This window comes from Hippoglossus stenolepis, chromosome 22, assembly GCF_022539355.2.
Source record: "Hippoglossus stenolepis isolate QCI-W04-F060 chromosome 22, HSTE1.2, whole genome shotgun sequence".
Lineage (NCBI taxonomy): Eukaryota > Metazoa > Chordata > Actinopteri > Pleuronectiformes > Pleuronectidae > Hippoglossus > Hippoglossus stenolepis.
Window position 1 is genome coordinate 8,108,421 of NC_061504.1, and position 22,493 is coordinate 8,130,913.

The 22,493-nt window shown below is 42.6% G+C and overlaps 1 protein-coding gene across 5 annotated transcripts; it reads left to right on the forward strand.

Moving 5' to 3' along the window:
- Nucleotides 1–7,602: 7,602 nt before the first annotated feature.
- On the forward strand, nucleotides 7,603–22,138 carry LOC118101391 (peroxisome proliferator-activated receptor alpha). 5 transcript variants are annotated; one of them, XM_035147111.2, is made up of 9 exons: nucleotides 10,211–10,392; nucleotides 10,763–11,011; nucleotides 13,652–13,883; nucleotides 14,842–14,987; nucleotides 18,950–19,088; nucleotides 19,669–19,868; nucleotides 19,969–20,235; nucleotides 20,312–20,555; nucleotides 20,637–22,138. In XM_035147111.2, exons 3-9 carry the CDS (start codon nucleotides 13,700–13,702, stop codon nucleotides 20,879–20,881), a joined length of 1,425 nt encoding a protein of 474 aa, XP_035003002.1. In that variant the 5' UTR covers nucleotides 10,211–10,392; nucleotides 10,763–11,011; nucleotides 13,652–13,699; the 3' UTR covers nucleotides 20,882–22,138. The 5 variants fall into 5 exon arrangements, with proteins under 5 accessions (XP_035003003.1, XP_035003002.1, XP_035003005.1 ...); XM_035147114.2 differs by having other exon boundaries at nucleotides 10,766–11,011; XM_035147112.2 differs by lacking the exons at nucleotides 10,211–10,392; nucleotides 10,763–11,011 and adding an exon at nucleotides 7,603–7,866.
- The last annotated feature ends 355 nt before the right edge of the window (nucleotides 22,139–22,493 follow it).

Consider the following 22,493-nt stretch of genomic DNA (forward strand, 5'->3'; position numbering starts at 1 on the left):
ATTTTTTTTTTTTAAGAGAAGAAAATGAAAAACAATTGGCTCTAACACCGACTCTTTGTCTGGTTTCTAAACAAATTCTTACGTGTTAAGAGAATATTAGAAAATCTAAACCTAAAAGAAATGTGTGTGAACATAAAGACAATCACACCACATCTTGAACCAGACACTTGCACACACACACACACACACACACACACACACACACACACACACACACACACACACACACACACACACACACACACACACACACACACACACACACACACACACACACACACACAAACACCCAGACACATTTGATGCTATGTACCCCACAATGGACTCTGGCTCCGAAGATGAATGGGGTTCCCACGCCTCTCCAAGGAGTGCAGGGCACAGCCTCCTCCTCTGAGCGTTCACACACGGACACGACACACACACACACACACACACACACACTCTCACACTCACAATGAATGCACTACAGATGGCCACACAGTCTTTCTCAAACACATACAGGTGCATTTCAGTGTAATTCGGAGACACATACACTTGCAGTGAAAAGGTATAGAAGCACATGCAGACACACTTTAAGTATTGATTATTATTTATTGCGGCTACATGGAGTTATCTTCATTGTTCACACTTTTTTTTAATGTGGCATAAAAAACTACTTTTAATTTGTCAAATTTTGACATTTTTCAGTAAACCAGATGGGAAATGAGGTATGAGACATATTAGCTGTGTCTTACTTTAAGCTATGTTTCAGTCAGACCCTAGGTGTCCGTGTGTGTGTGGGTGTGTGTGTGGGGCAGTCATAAGGTTTTGTAAGGAGGATTTAAATGAAGCAGAAACAAAAGTTCGTGGGAAAATCTAACTTCATTTTCTAAAGGTTCAGCAACACAAAGTACTTCTGTGTGTGTGTGTGTGTGTGTGTGTGTGTGTGTGTGTGTGTGTGTGTGTGTGTGTGTGTGTGTGTGTGTGTGTGTGTGTGTGTGTGGTTCGCAAGTGAATATATTTAGGTGCTTGCATTCAAACTCTGAAATCTGATTATTTTAAAGAAGAATGTATTTTAATATTTATTTTGTATCACAATACTTACTTGTAATTATTTCCTTTTTTCTGACATAGAAAAAAAAATGTATCCACAAAATACTTTACAATACAAATTATAATAAATACATTATAGATTTAATTTAATTTAATTTCTTTATTTGCACTTTATAACAGAAGACAATACTTTTCTAAAATTCCAGCTTTGACTGTTTGTGTGAGTGTGTGTGTGTGTGTGTGTGTGTGTGTGTGTGTGTGTGTGTGTGTGTGTGTGTGTGTGTGTGTGTGTGTGTGTGTGTGTGTGTTCGTGTTTATGTGTCCGAGAGAGAGAGCGGGGGGAGGGTAAGAGAGCATGAGACACCTGTAATATTTATTTATATAATGTGTAACAATGCATAATATATTTAAATATTTTTTTACAAAAAAATTAAAAAAACGTTATTAAATATGAAACTGAATATAAGTGCTTATGTTTACTTGCTAAATTACTTCTTTTTATATTTTTGGTATTTTAAAATCTTTGTAAATGTATTAATTTGGTTATTTTAGAAACTAAAATCCAAAAGAAAATTTAAATAGCTGTTGAGGCTAAAAAGCCACAGCTGATTTTCTAATTCTAATACCACACAGGAATGTCATTTCCACTGGTCATTTTCAGAACCATATGGTTATTTTCTGAGAGATGAATCTCAGCTTCTTTAACAGAGGCCAGTGAATGTTAATACAGTTCTCCAGTCTAAATTCAGCAATGATCACTCTAACATATGTTACATCAGCCTTAATGATACACTCATGGAGCTGCTTGGCAGGTTTATGACCTGAGGTCTACACCTTGGTGTGTGTGTGTGTGTGTGTGTGTGTGTGTGTGTGTGTGTGTGTGTGTGCTGTGTGTGCGTGTGCGTGTGTTTGGCATGCGTGTGCGTGTGTTTGGCGTGCGTGTGCGTGTGTTTGGTGTGCGTGTGCGTGTTTGGTGTGCGTGTGTTTGTGTGTGTGTGTGTGTGTGTACTCATGTCTCTGTTTTTCTCTTTTATTTGCAGGCTCTCTCGTTATTTGGGAATGACTATTATTTTCTGGTCAAACCTCAGTACCAAGTTTAGTTTAACATTTTTTTAGATTTCCTATATTTTTAAATCTAATTTTATTTCATTTAAATATATATTTACCTTACACTTGATGAACCACACTGCTGAAATATCTCTCCTGCCCAGTCTCTATAAGGGCATTTGAACCACTTCTTCCATCGGTGACCTGCTGACACACAACACAATTTAAATCGTTTTCCGTTAGTTAATTGAACACAATCCGTGTCACGTAGTTCCAGCATGCAGCAGCGACTTTGGCACCGAGTGGCACGTCCCATCAAAGCATGTTGTTTGTACATGTGTGTGTCATGTCGTCTGAATCAGTGAGTGTCTGCCGCAGCTCAAAGATAATCTCCTCTAAGGAAATTGGTTGGGAAAAAGGTGAAAGAAAAGGCGTCACCCTAAAGGTCAAATGAAGATTAGAGGGAAACAGGACACGAGGGCACACCGGCTGGCACCCGGAACTGCACAAAGGCCTTATTGTCACGGGAGCCCTGGGCTCTTCACACGCTCTCCTTGTGCACTTGGGCAGATATGACACCTGTTGGTGGTTCTGGTCAACTGCAGGCTGAATGGTGACAGGACGCCTTCACGGGTTGAGGGTGGTCCTCAACCCCTCGGTTTCTACAGTTGTTTCCATTGGGCTCACTAAAATAAAACGTCATTCCAGGCCACACGAATGTCTAGAATATTTGTGGATGAACAGATGCAGAAACAGTCCCAGGTGTGATTAAGGGTCACAAGTTGTATCTTTTGTCATATTATCTTTATCTCCTGATGTTTCCAGTAACTAATTAAATACCCTACTTGTGTTTAAATGCATGTCGGCAATTAAAAGTATGAATGTAACACTTATAGTTTAAACATTTGCTCCATAGGAATGGTTAAAGGATCAATGCACAGAAATTACTAAAACTTATTTTCTCACCACTGGCAGTTGGTAGCCATGCATGTAGTTTTAGTTTAATTTCCCCAGGTTTTGCGATATCTGCCTCTGTCTCTTATCTAATACAATGGACGAGAATGAGATTATGTTTATGGTGCTCACAGCAATTTTTAAAATCCCTTTTTGTAAAAGTCTACTATACCATTTCCGTCCAGACACGTTGTCTTATTACCTTTTTGCTTTGTATGATTCACAAAATGAGTTGTTCAGTTTTTAAAGGCCCGATAGTAGTTCAAATCAAAACAATTCACAGTGGAATGTGTCATTTGTGTGACACTTATTTTTGAAGGAGAATTTTTCAGTGCTGTGAGCCTGAGCTGTCACGCTTTCCCTCTATTGACGATAATCATCATTTTGAAACAAGAAATAATTGTATAGCATGTTAATAAAACTCAAATGGAGGTGGTGGCCTTAGGTTTGGTTCTGTCCCCTCCCAGTCTCTCTTTCTCCTCATATCATCCTTTCCTGTCAATAAAGGTGAATGCCCAATATTTCTTTATTTAAATGGCCCAAACAATAATATTGTGTAAATCAATATAGAATCTCTAAAATCCTTATGGGAATGATAATCTTTATATAGATCTTGTGATAATATTATTGTGAATTAAATTAGCATTTTTTTAATAATCTTTTATTGAAAATGTAATCCCACGCCACCAGCCACTTTCCATTCAGCGTCATTGTGTTGTGTTGGAGGTAGATCTATATTTCAGAGCCTGGTTACACCAAACCAAAGCTAGAAGCCACTTAAGGTAAATCATAACATGTTTTATCCCAATTAGCCTGAAGTGACCCTTTTAGTGAAAGGTGTCCTCCTGTATGAACCTGATACCTGGCAGCACACACATCAGCAGCACGAGGGAAGCAGCCAGATGCAGTCAGGTCTGCCGTGCACCTCACGGGCCCGGACATTAAGTAGCTTGTGTCGAGTTTTGTGTGGCATTTATGGGATAACCGACCTGCAATAAAAAACAGCCACAAACTGGCTGGTGCGTGCGTGTGAGTAGTTAAGATGGTGACTCACTTTTATAAGTTGGACCCCAACTCGGACCCCCTCACGTCGCTCCCTCCGGCTCCGGGGGAAACCGCAGCAGAGCACCAGCCTCTCCTGTCTCACTCAGGAAACTCCCCCGAACAACCTCCACCTGTCTCTTGCCCTTTCAACTAAACACACACACACGTATGAATTTTTGCTCATTTCAACAAGATTTCCTGAGTCGTACCCAAAGAGGCTACAGATTTATCTGATTGATTTAAATGTAATAGTCTCTCTTTTCTTTTAGTCAACTCTTGGTGAGTTTATTTACCTAATGGGTGTCACCTAAGCTACCTGGGAACAACACAGATTTGCCAACAGGATCCTCATGAATAATGCAGACAGAAGACACCCTCTGTGTTCACGTGCATGCAAACACCTTGCTACACGTTGTAGGTTCACATGCACAGCAGAGCGCTGTTGTTACGTGATGCTCATGTGTAAAACAAGAGGTGAAAGTCTGACCCTTTGACACCAGCTCACTCCCCTCTCATTTGTCTCCATCAGGACTACGAAACTCGAGAGGAGGCAAACTGTCAGACCGGAGGTGAGACGAGGTGACGAGCAGGAGGGAGACAGGAAGTATTTTTACTGCACTCACTGATTTGCACCTATTAAGGCATGAAGGGATGATATCTCAGTATATAGATGCACAGATAGACCCATAGTTCACTGTGATCTGCTGTCACATCAAACAGGATTTCCAATAAACAATTAATATTAATACTAAAAATGGAATTAGGTGTCTATGCTTTTTAAATATACGTATATATTAATTCTTAAATCTGTTTTAATTGTATTCAGTTGCTTTATGAATCAAATATCTACTTAAAGTATGTATAATGCTGTAATGATATTCTATCAAAGAATCTGGATCTCATGGCCTTGATTGTCGAATACATGTGTCAGGAAACAGAAGGTGTCAGTGTATTGTAATTGTACCCACATCATATATAATAAGCCATTTATAGAGAAAAGCTTTGCACTTGATCTGTCCTTTTCTTTCCTGTGTTTCCTGAAGGCCGTTTGTGGCGTTTAGCTTCTGTTCCTCACAGGTCGGCCATCGACAGTGTGACACGGCTGCAGAAGATAAACTGTCCTTTGGGGTGAGGTAGTAGGTTGTATAGTTTTAGGGTCATTCCCAAGCTGTCAGATGACTATACAACTTACTGTCTTTCCTGGAGCGGCTGTATTGGCATCGTGTTCGTCACTGTCACCAAGAAGATACGACCTCGCTGCAAATGTTTGTTTGTCCCCAGTACACTTTGGACAATAACAGGGATATCCTTTCATAAAGTGTATTGATCAACAACCAATAAATCCTCTATTGATTTCCTTTATTAAGAAGATAATGTCGAGAAGAAGCTGATAAATTAGAGAGAATAATCTTAAAATATTCAGAAAACAAAAGAAATTAGAAAAAGATTTTACTTCCATTGATGGTGAGTAAGTTTTCCACTTCACTGACCTGATGTTTATTGGTATCTATATATAAAATGTATGCCTTTTTATTTTTTTAAGATCTTTTGGGGTTTTTCTGTTACGAAAGTCTACATTTACTATTGCTTCCTTTTTCCTTATTAAAATTGCAAATGCCTGAACAACATGCCTTCATTAGATAATATTTAAATAGGTTTTTTTGTGTCGCCTTTTAAGCCCGAATGTTATCATTAAAAACTTGGTTTTATTGGTATATCAAGTGACTTCTGTACAGCCCCTCCACTTCCCGACCTTCCTTTACTCACCTGGATGACTTACGGTGTTCGTACAGGGTGAGGTAGTAGGTTGTGTGGTTTCAGGGTTGTGATTTTACCCCATCAGGAGCTAACTATACAATCTACTGCCTTCCCTGGAGGGCAGCAATACATCACGAGCGCACACACGTCCACGTTGCCTTTCTGCTGTGGAGAAAACATCTCATGACTCTTGTTTACAAAGCTCAACAAAGAACCCAAAGCTTTCATTGAATGGGTGAGTGGTCCCGAATCAAGATGTGTACTACAGATTTGTAACAGGTACAAAATAATAAAATTGTAAATGTTTAGAATATTTTAATATTCTAAATGTTTTAACTTTGTCATTTTTTTATCAATAAAGACTGGATAAGAAATAAAAAAACAACCAATGACTGGAGTCTGATCTTTTCCGTGTTCAGAAGTACAGACGTAAACAGTAGTTTCATGCTCAAGTATTTTCTTTGAAATGTTGCCTTATTCTGTAATCCCTTCTGAAGGAGCTCACTATATGTTGAAATAATAATCTTAAAAGCCTCTGTGGCTCAGGAACATGTAATCGTGTATTCATGTGTGTGCATCATGTGTCTTTGTGCTTTCAAAGAGACAATTATTTGTGATTTTTCCAGAACACTGTAGAAAACAAAGTAAACAACAAAATAAAGGAGCCGTGCTGTTTTATAGTTTTATTTGGTGTAATTTTCCAACCACACTTCAGAGGGGAGACACTGTTTGATCGTGAACTTCACCAAAGGTGGTAGCTGCTTCTTAACAGAGCTGCACAGAACAGAAAGCCGTGTCGCAATTGAGGAAACATGAGTGAGTGTGTTTCTCTCAGAGATGAAACATGAGATCAGGAGCAAAGAAATCCTTAATTATCATCCTCCCACTTGTCTGCATACAAATAAACTGAGCACTTTGAGGAGTACTACATCTTGCTCTACTGTCGAAGTTATACCCCAGAAAGTCCCTTGTCTTAGACTAGAGACACACTGATAGATTGTAGTGTGTCCATACGCAGCAGATGGCGCCAGATAATACATGTTGAGTTGATGGGTGTTTTACTTGGGACTGTTGCTAAAATCTATTTTACAGCAGACTGCACAGAGAAGGTCTGTCCTGGTTACCCTCTGCAGAGAGGAGGGATACATTAGTACATTGCAGACTAAAAGAACGTTGAAATACAGTTTGCAGTAGTTGGAAAAATCATTTTGCTTTCGGTGAGGGATACGTTCACAGAGTTTCACAATTTGATATCTTCTATATGTAGAATGAACAAAAATCAAGGAAATATTTAATTTTCAACCGTGGCTGGTGACGGAAGCTGTCACTTTAAGAACCGAAATCTAGTCTAACGGCTCAAACGCTGAACATAATAATGGACACAGCACCAGGGTCGAAGTTTACTGCATCAGTATTCACATGTTTGAAAATGTGCTCCATGAGAGTGCAGGACAACACCACAGGTGAAACCATCTCAGAGGGGGGGTCAGTGTTGGGGGTGGAGGGATATTGAAATAAATGAATGAAAAGTGTTTACTAAGAACCCCCGAGGGTGCTGCTGCATCAGGGTCGAGAGAAAAAATCACCTTATGACTTCCATACACACTTGCTATTCTGAGTGCAGAAGTGTATTAACACTAGAAATACTAGTACATACAACTTTAAGTACCCGAATAGTGCAACTACGAACCATCAAAACATTGAGTGTGAAATGCTGGACGCCATCTTGGCTATGCAGCAGAAGGGGAGGGATGACCAGTGCCTTCTCAAACTCGTGAAAATGGCAGCCGAGGAAAGAGGACACATCGTCTCTGCCAATGGCGGCTTCATCTCCGTGTTGAGTGAAACGCGGCACAGTAAAAAAAATTTACTGAAGCGACTAAAGCAGCAGTTTGATATTTTGGTGGGTGAGAATTGCGGTCACATGCTGCAGGTCATCATTTCTGCACAACAGCCGCGTTTGATTCAGGACACTACCCTGTTGAAATCCACATTCTACACCAGTGAGTTGCTTGCTGTGCACAAAGTCATGTAAGTGTTCTGACTGTGGCTTCAGATAAATATATGGAGAAAGCCCATGAGAAGTTGTATGTCAGTGTTGTGGCCTACTAGGATGGTGTTTACTGTAGTTTATGTTATGCAGAGCATTAAATGTCATCAACAAGTTTATCAGTGCCACCAAAAAATGGTGTATCCCTTTAATCATAGCTCGACACAGTGAAATGTCGAACAGACTGTCAGGAGACTGGGGATCTCTGTGTTTGACCAATGCATGCACTGTAAACAGGGAATGGTATTACTGCAACCGCTCACATCCCTCTTGCCCAAGGTTATCACTTCCTCCTATAGGTCAAGAGTCATTTGGATGAGGGTGTTTTATCCACATGGTCGGCCCGGTGGGATAAAAGCAGTCCAGTCAGTTGTTTGCTGCTGTTTACTCAGCGAATTTCTCATTGGATTTGTGATGCAACCCACAGGAACTATGAGGCCACGGCTCATAATGCAAATTGCAATCCTGCAAGCACTCTGTAACGCTGTAAAAGCGAGAGGCATGGTGGATGAAGAGCAATCTCCAAGTCCATTATGTTGCTATGAAAGAGCTTCTTCTTCATCACAACATTCTGGTGAAAGTTGCAAGAAAAAGCTACTTCTCACATCTTGGGCTTGTAGAAGATATTTAGCATAATCAGGTTTTTGATTCTAGATCTAGATTATCAATAACCGACTGAACCTCTAAATGTTATCTGTCTGGAAGAAAGGTCTCTCACCATTTATAACCATTTGTCTTCTGCAGTAGAGTATGGGGCACCTCAAGGATCAATTTTGGGACCAATCTCTTTTAACATGCTTCTTTTAGTTAACAATATTTGTAGACACCCACCAATCACAGTGTCCAGAGGTCTCCACTGGAGTGTCGTTTGATGTTATAAACTGAACATCTCTTCTTCTTTGAACTCAACCAGATTATTGTTACTAAAACACTTAAACGATGCCATCTGCTGGGTGCCTATTTGAATACATTCAGCTGCCAGAAATATTGGCATCTTGTTTGACAGTAACTGAACCTTTGATCGGTAAATTACAAAACTTGTATAAACATGTTTTTTAATCAACTAAGAATTATTGATGAATAAATCCATGTTTAGCTTTAGCTTTAAGTGGCTTTTATCTCATCACACCTTGGTTTCTATGAAAACCTTTTTAAAAGCCTAAATGGTAAAACTGTAGACTGATCACTAACAGCACAGAACTCTGTGGCCAGGATCTTAACCAGAGTAAACAGATTTGAACTTATCACCCCAGTTTTACAAGCTCTGACTCCTCAGTATATCTTAGTTGGTTTTTTTGCCCTTTTGACCCTGAGGTCCTCTGACAGGGGCCCCATATCTGCTCCAGGCTCAGACTGAGGGGAACAGAGCTTTTTGAGTAACAGCCCCAAGGCACTGGAAGACCAGACAGCAAGTGGAGTCAGTGGCTTTTTTATTTTTATACTTTTATTGTTGTTAAGATCAAATTGTTCCAGTTTTATGCATTATTTAAGTTGGTACTTTTGTGTCTGTTGGTGTATAAAGAATAAAAAGTCCTATCAAAGTGGCCTAATGAACTACGTTAATTCAGAGAAAATATGTCCTGTGACTGCAATATTATTATATATTGTTAGATTATTATAGTATTTTACTATTGTAACTGGTGGAGGTAGAGCCTGTTTAAACCATCTTATATAGTTTACTGTTGTGTCGTATCATATTTTATAAGATCATCACATGTTATTTAAATGTAATTTGTAATCTGTAAAGTTAGCAGCTATCAAATAATGATATGAAGTGTAAAGAAACAAGTAAAGTAGGACTTAAAATATTTCAAAATCACAGTTACATTACTTAAGCAGAGCTAAGAATACACATCGGTCACAAAAAGACTAATTTCAATAAAACTAGAATTTCCAAATGTGTGTGTATAACTCAACTACTTTGCTATTATTTATATGTATGCACTTTGTTTGTAATTTTTATACTAAAAGAATCATTGAAGGGTGGGGTGGGGGGTCTGTTTGGTTGCCCAGGGCCCCCCAAATCCTTTGGAACGCCCCTGATTAAGCCCATTGCACGGCATTTTATTGATAGAAAAAAATGATTGTTTCATTCAGCATTTTCGAGGTTAATATCCCATAATATGTGAGGGAGTTGACAGTGAGAATAGTTGAGGAAAGAAAATCTGCTGAATTATTTTTAAACAGCTGTGAGATCACGTCACGAATCCACTGACCAACCCGTCACGTGTCCTGAGTGAGGCGAGCTGCGTTCAAATCCCGGCGCTCTCATTGGTCAGAAGCATAGGTGTGTCAGGAGGTGTGTACGTCATGACGCACGCGGTCGCTACGTTATTTCCTGCTGAGGGTAAACGGTGGAGGAGGGAGGCGACGGATCAAGGTTGTAGCGCAGACGATCAGGACTGTGTGTGTGTCTGTGTGTGTGTGTCTGTGTGTGTCTCAGGACCTACACACACACATCCATCGCCTCTTGGCTTCTGGACATGCTTCGGATTCTTGTCTCTGAGGTAACTCGTAACTTTTGTCACGAAACTCTGCAGTTACGTAACTGTGATTCTTACGTTTAGGAGCATGTCCACATGGTCGCGTGTTGTTTTAAGGAATGTAGTAACTTTAAATGGAATCGCCACTCGCATGCATGATAGAAGCGAGCTCTCTCTTTACACAGCACACACTGTCACATGTGCTGGTCTCTGCAGCCAGTTGCTTATCTGGCTGTTTCCCAGAGAGCCCCTTCACTTTAAGCTTCCTGACTTGTGGTTTTTTAAAAACCTCACACACCCACACAGTGTCGAGAAAGGCGTCATTGTGACCTAAGCAACATTTCTCTCTTCCACTCTCAGTCTGAGGCATGTTTCCATCTCTGTGCATGTGCAGCAGCAGCAGCAGCAGCAGAAGAAGAAGAGGACCTAATGTCAGACCACTTGTTTTGATCTCACTGTGGACGCTGGGTTAGTTCCTCTCGTGGATGATCTTGTTTCCGGGAGATGAAAAGTTCTTGAAAGGGTCACAGCAGCTTATCCTGACTCAGCAGAGGACAAATGGGCGACAGATCAATCCTCTATTCTTAACCACTGACTCTGCCTACTTGAAGTCTTGGAATCTTTAATGAAGACACCTGCTCAGGTATCTATCTGATTTGACTAAGCTCTACAATGTTTTGCAATGTTAAGCTCTACAATGTTGTGCATCCTGGCGGCGTCCTCCTCGCTGTCATCTGTTAACATACTTTGCGAGCAGCTGACGTCTCTCCAGTGTTTCCTCTTCTCCTTCGAGACCTAAAGATAGAGCCCTCTGTCTGGGATTACAGTTCCTCTGGGACTTCAAACACAATGTCCTTTGAGGTGAGATGGAAACATGGGCTGGGCCTGGGGGGGGTCTTGTATGGAAGAGGAAGAGCCCAGTTTAAACACATCAGCAAAGACCCAACAAGGCTAAATTATATGCATGAGAGAGACTCAGGCTTTATCCAGTCTTGGCTGATTATTGGTTAATCTTTAAATTATTTTATTTCTTCGATGAATCTCTTGCTTTTTTATCTAAAACTGTAAAAAAATCTGTATCATAATATCAGTTTCTTGGTTTGTGATCAGTCTACTATAACTTAAAATGACAAAAATCAGTGACCTGTCACTTTTTAGACCCTGAAGCCATCATATATTTTGAATAATCTTCTTGAGAAATGACGTAAAAGAGCAGCCAAACGGTTGCAAATTCAATTTTCTGTCAAAAAAACCGAATGAACGTGTCAGGGCCCGGGAGCACTTCAGGACACAACACATTCCACATCTATACGGTGGAAGCTGGATCTGGATCGTACATATTTTGGACACACTTCAGCCACAGTGGAAAATTCCGTACATGTAGATAAATGATGCCATATGGGGTTTACGGTGCTGCCTTCTCGAACTATCCTGTAGATGAAATGCTGGTTACTGTGTGTGTGCAGGGAGCCAGAGATTTACTCAATCTGCTCTTTGATGTGGAAATCTGTGCAGGCTCCCGGGGCATCGGTTCGTCACGGGGCAGATGTTCGTGTGATAGCAGCAGCAGTCGCTCAATCTCCCTCTGGGATTTCGCCTTAAAACACCTTCAGTAAAGAAGACATGTTTCCGTCCTGTACGTTTCCTACAGCTGCAGGCGCACATGCATTTACACACGCTCACATAATTCCCCTTTACACAACTCTGGCGTGCCGTCAGGACTTGTCCTCTGGAAATTCTGTAACACAAAGACTAGATAAACAAGCTGATCAATCACATCCCGGCTATCACGGCCTCAGGGGTTGACAGAGTTCATGTTTTCCCCCCAGGCTGATACAGACAACACTGAAGTTAATCATAGTGCTCGGCCATTATGCTCAAAAAGTCCACGTCGAGCCTGAAGGGGTCCAAGTAAGTTAAAGTTGCACAATCTAACGTTAGCTTCTTCCCTACAGATGTGTGCAGCTGTGTAAACGGAGATTTTACCCTGAGCTCCCACGAGCTCTGAGACGGCCTCTCTGTGTGTTAGATGGGAGATATGCTTCTGACTCCTGCTCAAACGTTTGAATTGCTTTCTTATTACACAGATAAAATGAGACTGCAGAAATATGAAAGCAAAAGAACAGTGTTTTAGGCGGATGGGACAGAGAGAATCTGCCTCTTTTCGAAAAAGTTTCTTTTTGTTTCGTGAACGCGTCGTTACCTCTGCATAGAAGCGTCACAGCCTGAGTACATTTACTAAAGTAAATCAGTCTATGGAACGACAGGAAGGAACATCTGTCACAGTGAATTACTGGAAGTTGTACAGAGCGTTTCAGAACATGAGCGCTGGACACGGCGCTGTGATGTTGTGCGATGGCTCAAACAGACGTCCTTCACCCTGCTGGGAGCAGCTGGCAGCTCCTGCAAATCCCCCCCCCCCACATATACGTTAAGACCAAACTTAACCCTAACACCTTCACATTTGGAGTCTATCAGCCTTACATCAGGCATCAGTATCCTAAGACCTCTATACCGTCCTCACATCTGCAGACAGATGTTTTATCTGAAACATGACAAACCGACAGCCTGATTTATTTGTGAACTAGGTGCATGGTTCTTTGGGGATGAACATCTGAGCTACAGAGTCCAAAAAGATAGTGGTGACCTCACTGGGATGCACTTAGTGACTTGTTCATGAAACAGTCAAGGTTGTGTCCCAGTTTCGTAACAGGCAGAACCTTTGGAGTGGTAATCAGTGTGATTTGTAGTTTGTTTTAAAGAATAAAGAAGCTCTGAGTTCTCCCCATACATGCATCTGTAGAAATATGGTATTAAATATAGCAATAACATACTAAGAGGTGGTAAGTTGCAGCTTTTTGCCTCTTAGCCAGGTCCAGGTGTCTTTCCTCTGTATCCTATATGTGGGGGCGCTCATGCTGCGAGGTCAGCTAGTGGGCACCCCCACAGGCTTGAGGCTTGCAGGGCCCCAATTCTCTCTCCCCATTTTCATGCTTGCACTGTCCTGTCAACAGAGGCAAAAGGGCACCGGAAAATATCTTAAAAGAATTACAGTTTGACATTTCAGATGAACTGTCCTTGCGATCATCTTCAAAAAGCGGTTTTCAGATGTGAAAAATGCAGGTTCAACATGCATGAAAGGCCAAAACGGAGAGATGCAGTCATTCACTGTCAACAATCACATATTATGGGATATTTACTACGAAAACTGCTGAATGAAAAATAATCATGGTTGTTCTCAGAGGTGGATCTTAAGTCTCATTTTTCTCTCCTCTCATTCCAGTCGGGTGAGTGAGGGGTTTTTCCTCCCAGGTTTGACGCGGCCTCCACCATGGCAGGGGACCTCTACAGCCCCCCATCCCCGCTGGGGGATTCCCTCCTGGGCAGTCCTCTGTGTGGAGACCTGATGGAGGACCTCTGTGACATCTCCCAGTCGATGGGAGACAGCGCACTGGGATTTGACATCCCAGAATACCAGAGCACCGGCTCAGGGTCCGAGAGCTCCACTGCACTGGGTGAGTCAAGAAGGAATTGTCACAAGGTACAAGAACAGATACTGTATGTCCAAATTTATGCTAAATATTATGTGCCCTCAGTGTACACTCACTGATTATATTGCAAAGGAACAAGCAGAAGGTCTGAAGCTGCTTTTCAAACTGTACTGAACAGAGTTCAGTTTCAGGTAATGTTGATCGTTACAACATTGGCCTTCTGATCTTTTGGCTCCAGAGTGATATATATTTATATTCACTGATAACAGGAGGTTGGACGCAATTGGATTCATTTCTCTCTGTGTCTCTACAACAAGATATGTTTTATTTCCACATATATGAAATGTTTATTTGTTTTTGAGTAGTCCTTAGCTAAGCAAAGTTTACTAGCTGCTGCTTGTACCTTCATATTTATCGTACAGACATGAGACTGACAATGATCCTCTCAGGAGTATTTCAGAGGACTTAGAGGGCCCCTTGCAAAGCGCACCTGGGGCCCTACATTGAAACAAACTGAACCCCCTCCCCAAGAAACACGATATCAAAGTAGTAGTAGTATAAGTTTAAGTGCAAAACCTCCCCCACCATCCCTGGCACAGCACACACACACATTTACAAATTCCACTTTTCAACCAAACCTCTAAAATTACGAAGCTTTTGGCATGATGTTAGTGGCCTGGGACCTTGTTAGGAGGTTTCCGACCATGGCCTTGTTGCAGTTTCCTGTATATGACCAATCATAGAATTTAATGGGGCTTACAAAATTGTCATTGCTGTGGACTAAAGTGCCTACCATGTTGCAACACCCCAGGATCCTGAAAACTGGAATTTCCCCCCTTGGCACACTGAATATGTGCCTTTTAAACTGGTCAGACGCCAACTAGGTTCTTGTCAGCTGTGTCAGGGTTGCTCTGTAAATTGCACCGTGAATAATGAGTAGAATCACTGTGTTGTTTCTTTTCTGCTGCGTTCTCTTCTGTAGACACCCTGACCCCGGCCTCCAGTCCGTTGTCGGGGGTTTGCGGAGCTGCACCGGGCACAGAGGACAGCCTGAACCTGGAGTGCCGGGTGTGCTCGGACAAAGCTTCAGGCTTCCACTACGGGGTGCACGCATGCGAGGGCTGCAAGGTGAGAGATGTGGGGCTGAAGCAGACACAGAGCCAGCTGGAATATAATATGCATGTAATGACATGACACTCTACATATCAAAGTGAGAAACGCTATAGACGTCACATTAAGATATAAATATAAATGTTACCACGAATTCAAACTCGTGATCACTAGACAAACGTTAGTTCTGCCCCTCCTACATCTTACTGTGCAGCGGTGTCAGGGTTGAAAAACATTAAACGAGCCAACACAGCCATGTGCCCACATGCACATACATGCCTACATGCACGTCTGCTCACTGACAAACATACAGAGCAGGGCCGCCTGACCCAGAGGCCAGTGGAAAGATTCTGAGACACGCTGCCAGGTCATGTGAGTTAGGGGACATGAAGGCATTGGTTGACTTGTCACCTCTGCCCTGGTTGGCACAGAGCCCGACTGAGTGATTTAACACACACACACACACACACACACACACACACACAGACACAGACAGAGAGAGAGAGCAGTGTATATTAAATTACCTTCTCAAAGACTCATTTTTTGATTTAATACTAAAAGACATGTTTTGCAAATGTTTCTGAAAGGTTTTCACCTTCAGGCCTAAATGAATTAAACTCTAGAAGAATTGTTTCGTGGTGAAATATATGAGGTTCCAGAAATTTTAATTAAGGAGTTCTAAAAATAAGATGGCCACTATAAGACTGTAACACTGACACCAACGAGCACTTTAAATGAGTACTACGAGGGGCATGGGTAGGGGGGGAATTATTAAAACCTTATTGAAACCATAGTCAGTTAATTAAAATCCCTCCTTAAAAGAAAACAAGGTTTAAAATGACAAACGACCCAGGCCTCCATGGATTAGGGTTAGGCTCAGGTTTATGCTAGATTTAGATTAGGTTTAGATTAGGTTAGGGTTACACAAGTAGTAAGTGTGTGTGTGTGTGTGTGTGTGTGTGTGTGTGTGTGTGTGTGTGTGTGTGTGTGTGTGTGTGTGTCGTGTTAAAACTATTAGGGATCAACACTGCATTGTTTGTGTGGTCATGTGACATCAGGCTGTTGCTGCTAACCTGAGTCTTCACCCTGAGTCTGTTTGCTATATTTACTTTGCTGTCTAAACTTCTGACCTTGCCTGCAGTTAAAATTGTAACCACACAAACCCGTGTCTGAAGCTGGACAGAGACGTTTCAGTTCCTCCTGCTCTTCTCCTCTTTGTGTAATAACCTCCACTGGCGCTGTGCCTTCGGTTTCACTGGAATCTCAAGGAGACAAGAGAGATGGACGCAGGCAGGGGGCGAACGTTTCACAATGTTCATTCCACAGTCCAAGTCTAACGGAGTGACCTCCCAGCTTTACAATGTGCATCTGTGTGTTCCTGAGCTCTGCAAACACCGAGCGGCTCCCTGCATTCATCAGAGTCCCCACAAATCAAGCTCATCCTCGGCTGCATGACTTGGCACACGACCTGTCATTGTGCCACACCGATTCCATTCTAAATCAGGAACATGACAGGGACGATGAGCTGTTGGACGCCGTGCATGCGAGAGACATGTTTTGACAGCTCTCTGTTGCTAAGTTCTCTGACGGGGGGGGGGATGTTGCACCATCATGGAAAAATCTGGCTCGTGATATGTGGCGAGTCACAATTCACGGTTTCCAGGCTGGACAGGCTCTGGGTATCACTCCTAACACCTTGCTTTAAAGAGAGGAGCGCGCGGTGGAGCTGGAATGTGGCGTGAGAGCGCAAGTCTGTGGTGGTGATGACGGAGCAGCAGGGAACTCGACGCAGTCAGGAAACGTTCTGTGGTCGTGAAGGCACAAAGGTGAATGAACCTGCTCAGTTACTTCGACTGAAAACAAAGATGGACGACATGACGGCTCCCCAAGAGTGAAGGCAAAACCTGTGTCTAAATTGAGGGTCTGCGTCCTTCGGAGGCTGCGCTCAACGACCGCTTGCATCACAGTGGAGCTGCAGACGAATGCATCCTTCTATACCCGCGAAGTCAATACTAGGTAATCAGGACAGTAACAAGGGCGGGATGAGGTGGTGACACCAGTTAAGGAAATCCTCTGTAGACCAGACCGTCTCACTTCGGTTCAGCCTTCACAATCTACCCGGCCCATGAAGACCGCTTCCTTCATTTGCCTTGTGGACCGCGTCCTCTGAAGGAGTCTTCTGCTGAACTGGGACATAGCTCATGTGTCTCAGTCACCACCTTGAGGCTGGCTACAGTCATATATCCCGCCTTGTCCAGATTAGTGGATGGGACATTTCTCACCACTGGTTTCTGTTATTCCATGCTCTAAAAACAGAGTGAAACGTCATGATTTGACAGCTGAGACTGACTCATTATTGGTTGAGCGTGTGTATGGACGGGACATCGATAACATGTCTCCATCCCCGAACACCGCTGTGCAGACTCTGGCTCCAAATGAGCGAGACGTCAGCGTTCATATCTGGGATATTCTGGCTTCATTTCTGGAAGCAGAGACGTGTGGTCGTGCTCTTCTCTTCACAAAAACATGTTTGTCCTCAAGCCACCGTCACACAGTGCATCTCTCTGCTCCCGTCTTCAGTCGTGTTACTCACCTCTCTGGCCTCTGGCTGTGTCTGCACATCCTCACACAGACATGCAAATACATGCACTTACATCTGTTTTTCACTCCATGTTCAGCTGTGATGTTTTATAATGTGTTTTTGTCAGACGGCTCTAAACATTATGCACGAACACTATAATTAAGATTAGACCCAGATCTTACCAGGAAGCTGGAATTTCTTTAGATTAAAAACACAAAAAGTGATGTGTCACAAATAATACCTCTTACTGACAATGTGTCGTAACCGGCAAAAAGACAAATGTAAGCGGATGACTGATGTATCATGTGACTATGTGGCTCCTGCCAGGAAATCCACACGACCCTTTGTCCCAGTGAGGGTTGAGGAATGTCCCGACTGAAATATCAGTGGTGCACAAAGGTGTGTGTGAGTGCACATCAAAGAACTGTATTAGAAGTTGTAAGTTTTATGTGGTTCCTCTCTTTCTTATCTGAAATGGTAAATGGTCTTTTCCTGTGACTCAGCTTTCTTTAAAATCTCTGCCTGACACACTTGTGGTAGCGCCAGCACCTCACTGCACGTCCAAGGACAGGATTAGACCGGATGACCTGAACAGCTCACCACCACCAAAACACTGTTTTTGTGCTCAAAGCGTCACTCGGTGTTTTTCACTTCTTCACTTTGGGAAACGTTGCTTCCTCACTTTGCTCATTTTCACATCTCGTATACGTGACATGCTGTGAGTCCAGCTACCGAATCCAATCTCAGACAGACCAGCGTTGACTTTGCTCTTTATTCAACAGAAATTCACACCACAATAGTAATAATGCGCTGGAAGGTCACAGGAAGAGAGCATACGAAGGCTCAACTCTCATGTTATGAAACCACATTCAAATTCACTAGATCTGGATTTTATTTGCATTTGCACAATGATTTTTTGATCGAGATCTGTGATTTATCCTCTCGGAAATCAACAAAAAATTAGAAAAATTGTTAAAGAAAGAAAAAAATAAATAAACAACCAACAAAAAACGACAGACAGGGGTGAAAACATAACCTCCTCGGTGAAGGCAACTTGCAAACAGATATAAGAGGTTCCAGCTCCCTATACAATTAATTTGAATCTATGCTCCGTAAAGTAAGATACACCAGCTTCTTCTTTCTTGCTTACTGAGTGGCATGTAGGTTTTTCATGCATTTAATTTATTAGTAAAATCAAATCATGAAGCTTCACCGTGTGGCGAGGATGAGTCCTTTTATTCCCTGGATGCAGTATTCAGTATAAAAACATCATGAAGGTTAATTGGTTTTCATATGAGGTTCTTTATGCATGTCTGTCCTCAGTCATCGGCTTTTAACATAAAAAAATATTGCAGCTCAGGTCGAGAGCTTTAAGTATGTGTTGTTCTGTCTCTGCCAGGGTTTCTTCAGGAGGACCATCAGGTTGAAGCTGGAGTACGACAAGTGTGAACGGAACTGCAAAATCCTGAAGAAGAACCGCAACAAGTGCCAGTACTGCCGGTTCCACAAGTGCCTCTCTGTGGGAATGTCCCACAACGGTAAGACTGGAACGCTCCACGCATTCACTGAACGATTTAACTTGAAATTAATTTGTGAGGGAGTAAAAAAAAAGTCTGTTGAACCACTTCAACAGCAAAGAAAGAATTTGCAAGTAAGCACTGTGAGCGCGGTTGTATAAAACTCTGCTCACACCGAGTTCTTTACAATCACAGCACGACACGTCCTTCTGTGAATTGGCTCCGGTTCAACGTGCTTTACATTGACTGGGTTTTTATAGAACAATGTCCCGCCGGACCCAGCTTGACATTGAGGAAACACAGGCCCGTACAAAGCTCCACATCTGGGCTGTCATCTGCACCGCCCGCCAGAGGGTCAGTGGGTTCGTCTCGATGGCCTCCCGCTGCAGACAGAGAGCAGTGTCAGTAACCTGAGAGGGAGACGACATGTTGCCGTCAGAGGAGAGGAACGAGAACACACCACATCTGTTGTGTGTGTGTGTGTGGGGGTGGGGGCTGTGTCTGCATGTTTTCTGCAGCCGGAGAACACGTCTGATTCGTGTGTGTGTACTATAAGAAAACTCCTATCTGTTGCTAATGGGGAAATGTTTCTACCTGCCAGCCATTCGGTTTGGTCGGATGCCACAGGCGGAGAAGCTGAAACTCAAGGCGGAAAGCAATATGGTGGAGAAGGAAGCGGAAAGCCCCATGCTGGCAGACCACAAGATTCTGGTCAGGCAGATTCATGACGCCTACATGAAGAACTTCAACATGAGCAAGGCGAAGGCGAAGCTCATACTCACCGGAAAAACCAGCAAACCGGTAAAAAAAAACAAAACAAGAACAAAAGTTTGAGGATATTTTTTTAATTCTGCGTCTCCATGTCAGCTCTCATCATCGTCTCCTCTGTCTCTGCCCGCAGCCGTTCATCATCCACGACATGGAGACGTTCCAGCTGGCCGAGAGGACGTTAGCTGCCCACATGGTAAACGGTGACCAAGCCGAGCCCGAGTGCGGCCTTCAGTCTCGGGATGTGGCTCTGGACGCAGAGTGCGGGGAGCTCGAGCAGAGGGAGGCCGAAGCGAGGCTCTTCTACTGCTGCCAGAGCACGTCGGTGGAGACGGTGACGGAGCTGACAGAGTTCGCGAAGGCCGTGCCGGGTTTCCAGAGCCTGGATCTGAACGATCAGGTGTGTTTCAGGAACTGTACTTGTCACCTATCTTACTGTGTATCTTGATCTCCTTCTTTCTTCCTCTTGTATTTAGGTGACCCTATTGAAGTACGGCGTTTACGAGGCACTCTTCACCCTCCTGGCCTCCTGCATGAACAAAGATGGCCTCCTGGTGGCACGTGGCGGCGGTTTCATCACACGTGAGTTCCTCAAAAGCCTCCGTCGTCCTTTTAGCGACATGATGGAGCCCAAGTTCCAGTTCGCCACGCGCTTCAACTCTCTGGAGCTGGACGACAGCGACCTGGCCCTTTTCGTGGCCGCCATCATCTGCTGCGGAGGTAAAGGACGCCGATGACAGACGATAGCCTTTAAAAGAAGTGACTTAAATCCTCCTTCTTCACCAACTTTGTCTCTTTTAGACCGTCCAGGCCTGGTGGATGTACCTCTGGTGGAGCAGCTGCAGGAAAGCATTGTCCAGGCGCTGCAGCTCCACCTGCTGGCCAACCACCCTGACAACACCTTCCTCTTCCCCAGACTTCTGCAGAAACTGGCCGACCTGCGGGAGCTGGTCACCGAGCACGCTCAGCTGGTGCAGGAAATCAAGACGACTGAGGACGCTGCACTGCACCCGCTCCTGCAGGAGATATACCGGGACATGTACTGAAGTGTGCACACAGTCAGGAAACCGGGACGTGTATTAAAATGTTGATTAACTTGGTGTAGATACAGTGAACATTAACCAATACTATCATGCATATCAATGTACTGTAAGTAACTCATTGTGCAGCTTCCATGGACGTGCACTGCTGTGACCGTGTGACTCTGAGGAACAAAACTAGAGTGAAGTTCTTTTCAGGGGGAACGGCGGCTCCTGAAGGGGACCTGAGCGCTGCTGTGAAAGGGGACACAGTGGGGAACGTACTCTCTGAACTCAGAAACCATAGATGTGGTGAGATATGTTGATTTGAGCTAAAAGAAACCCTTTGCTGTGCTCACTTTTACCTAAATGACAGGAGTACAGAGCAAATGCTAAATGGGGAGGATGTAGAAATGTGCACATGTAGTAAAGAGACTGCCACAGTCATGCATGCACTGATGCTAAATACTAAATGTGCCTTTAAACATTAAGATGGATGTTTTACAGCCAGTGTTAGTAGTGCAGAAGCAGCTAAAACTGTAAATCGTAGTATTTTGGATTATCAGGGTGATTTGTTAATTCAAAGGCCATTTGAATGTGTCCATCGTGTTCTTTTATTATCATCTAGTGCCTTATCAGCCAAATTTCCCTTAACTATCTGGAACACAAAAGAGTCCTTGAAAAACATGGTTTGGATCTTTTCTCAAACTATTTAATGTTGGACCAAGAAATGTTCTCACATACTATGAAAATAGTTTCTCACATACTATGAAAATCAACTATCATTTGAAATGTATTGTGTTTTTATGGTTGATCTATTTATTTAATCCTGCTGCTAACACCAGCACAACATGATAACTCACTTTAAACCCATTTTTCGGATCACTGTTTCCATGTGCAAAATATTCTCTGCCTTTAAGTCACTGTTTTGAAAAAACTGTTTTGGCCTGTATTTCATGTTTTGACCATAAACACAATAATCTGTTGAGCTGGTTTGGGTTTTATTTTGTAAATATGGCAGGAATGTGTTGACCGCAGTCAAAGGGATGTATGTATCTACAGACCTCAATAAAAGAGCCAGTTGCCTTGTTTTCTGAACTGAAACATCACCTCCTGATGCCACACTGAAACATTAAACTTTGTTTCTTGTCATAATGAAACTGTTAATATTTTTTAATCATGTACAGTCGAGGGTTCAATGAGAAAATGTATTTGCTGTTTTAATAAAAGGAACTATGTCACGTGGTAGCCCAGAATAAACGACTATATTTGAATGACTTTTAATATTACACTGGTTTATTTACTTGCCTGACAAAGTAAACATTATCTTTTTATGTGATTTACGACCCTGGTTGTTCAATAAATTAGTTAATATACTTTAAAAAATATATATATATTATTATTATTAGTTATAGAAGGGAAAGTGCAAGTGGAACTGATAATGTTGATGACAGCAGCTTTGTTCTATTTAAATTCCCCCATATGTCCTTAAACTTATTTTTATTATTTAATTCCTAAATTTGAGTATTTGCATATCTTCTTGTTATTTTTTCTATGGAAATGTTTGCTTCATTTCCAAATAATTTTATACATAAGCATGTCAACAAACATTAGTTTGGTGCATCGTGAAATACATTGT

Coding starts and splice junctions, on each gene's coding strand:
- LOC118101391 (XM_035147112.2), top strand. CDS start 13,700: ATGGCAGGGGACCTCTACAGCCCCCCATCCCCGCTGGGGGATTCCCTC. Junction 19,869..19,968: donor CCGGAAAAACCAGCAAACCG/GTAAAAAAAAAC, acceptor CTCTGCCCGCAG/CCGTTCATCATCCACGACAT. Junction 20,236..20,311: donor GCCTGGATCTGAACGATCAG/GTGTGTTTCAGG, acceptor TCTTGTATTTAG/GTGACCCTATTGAAGTACGG.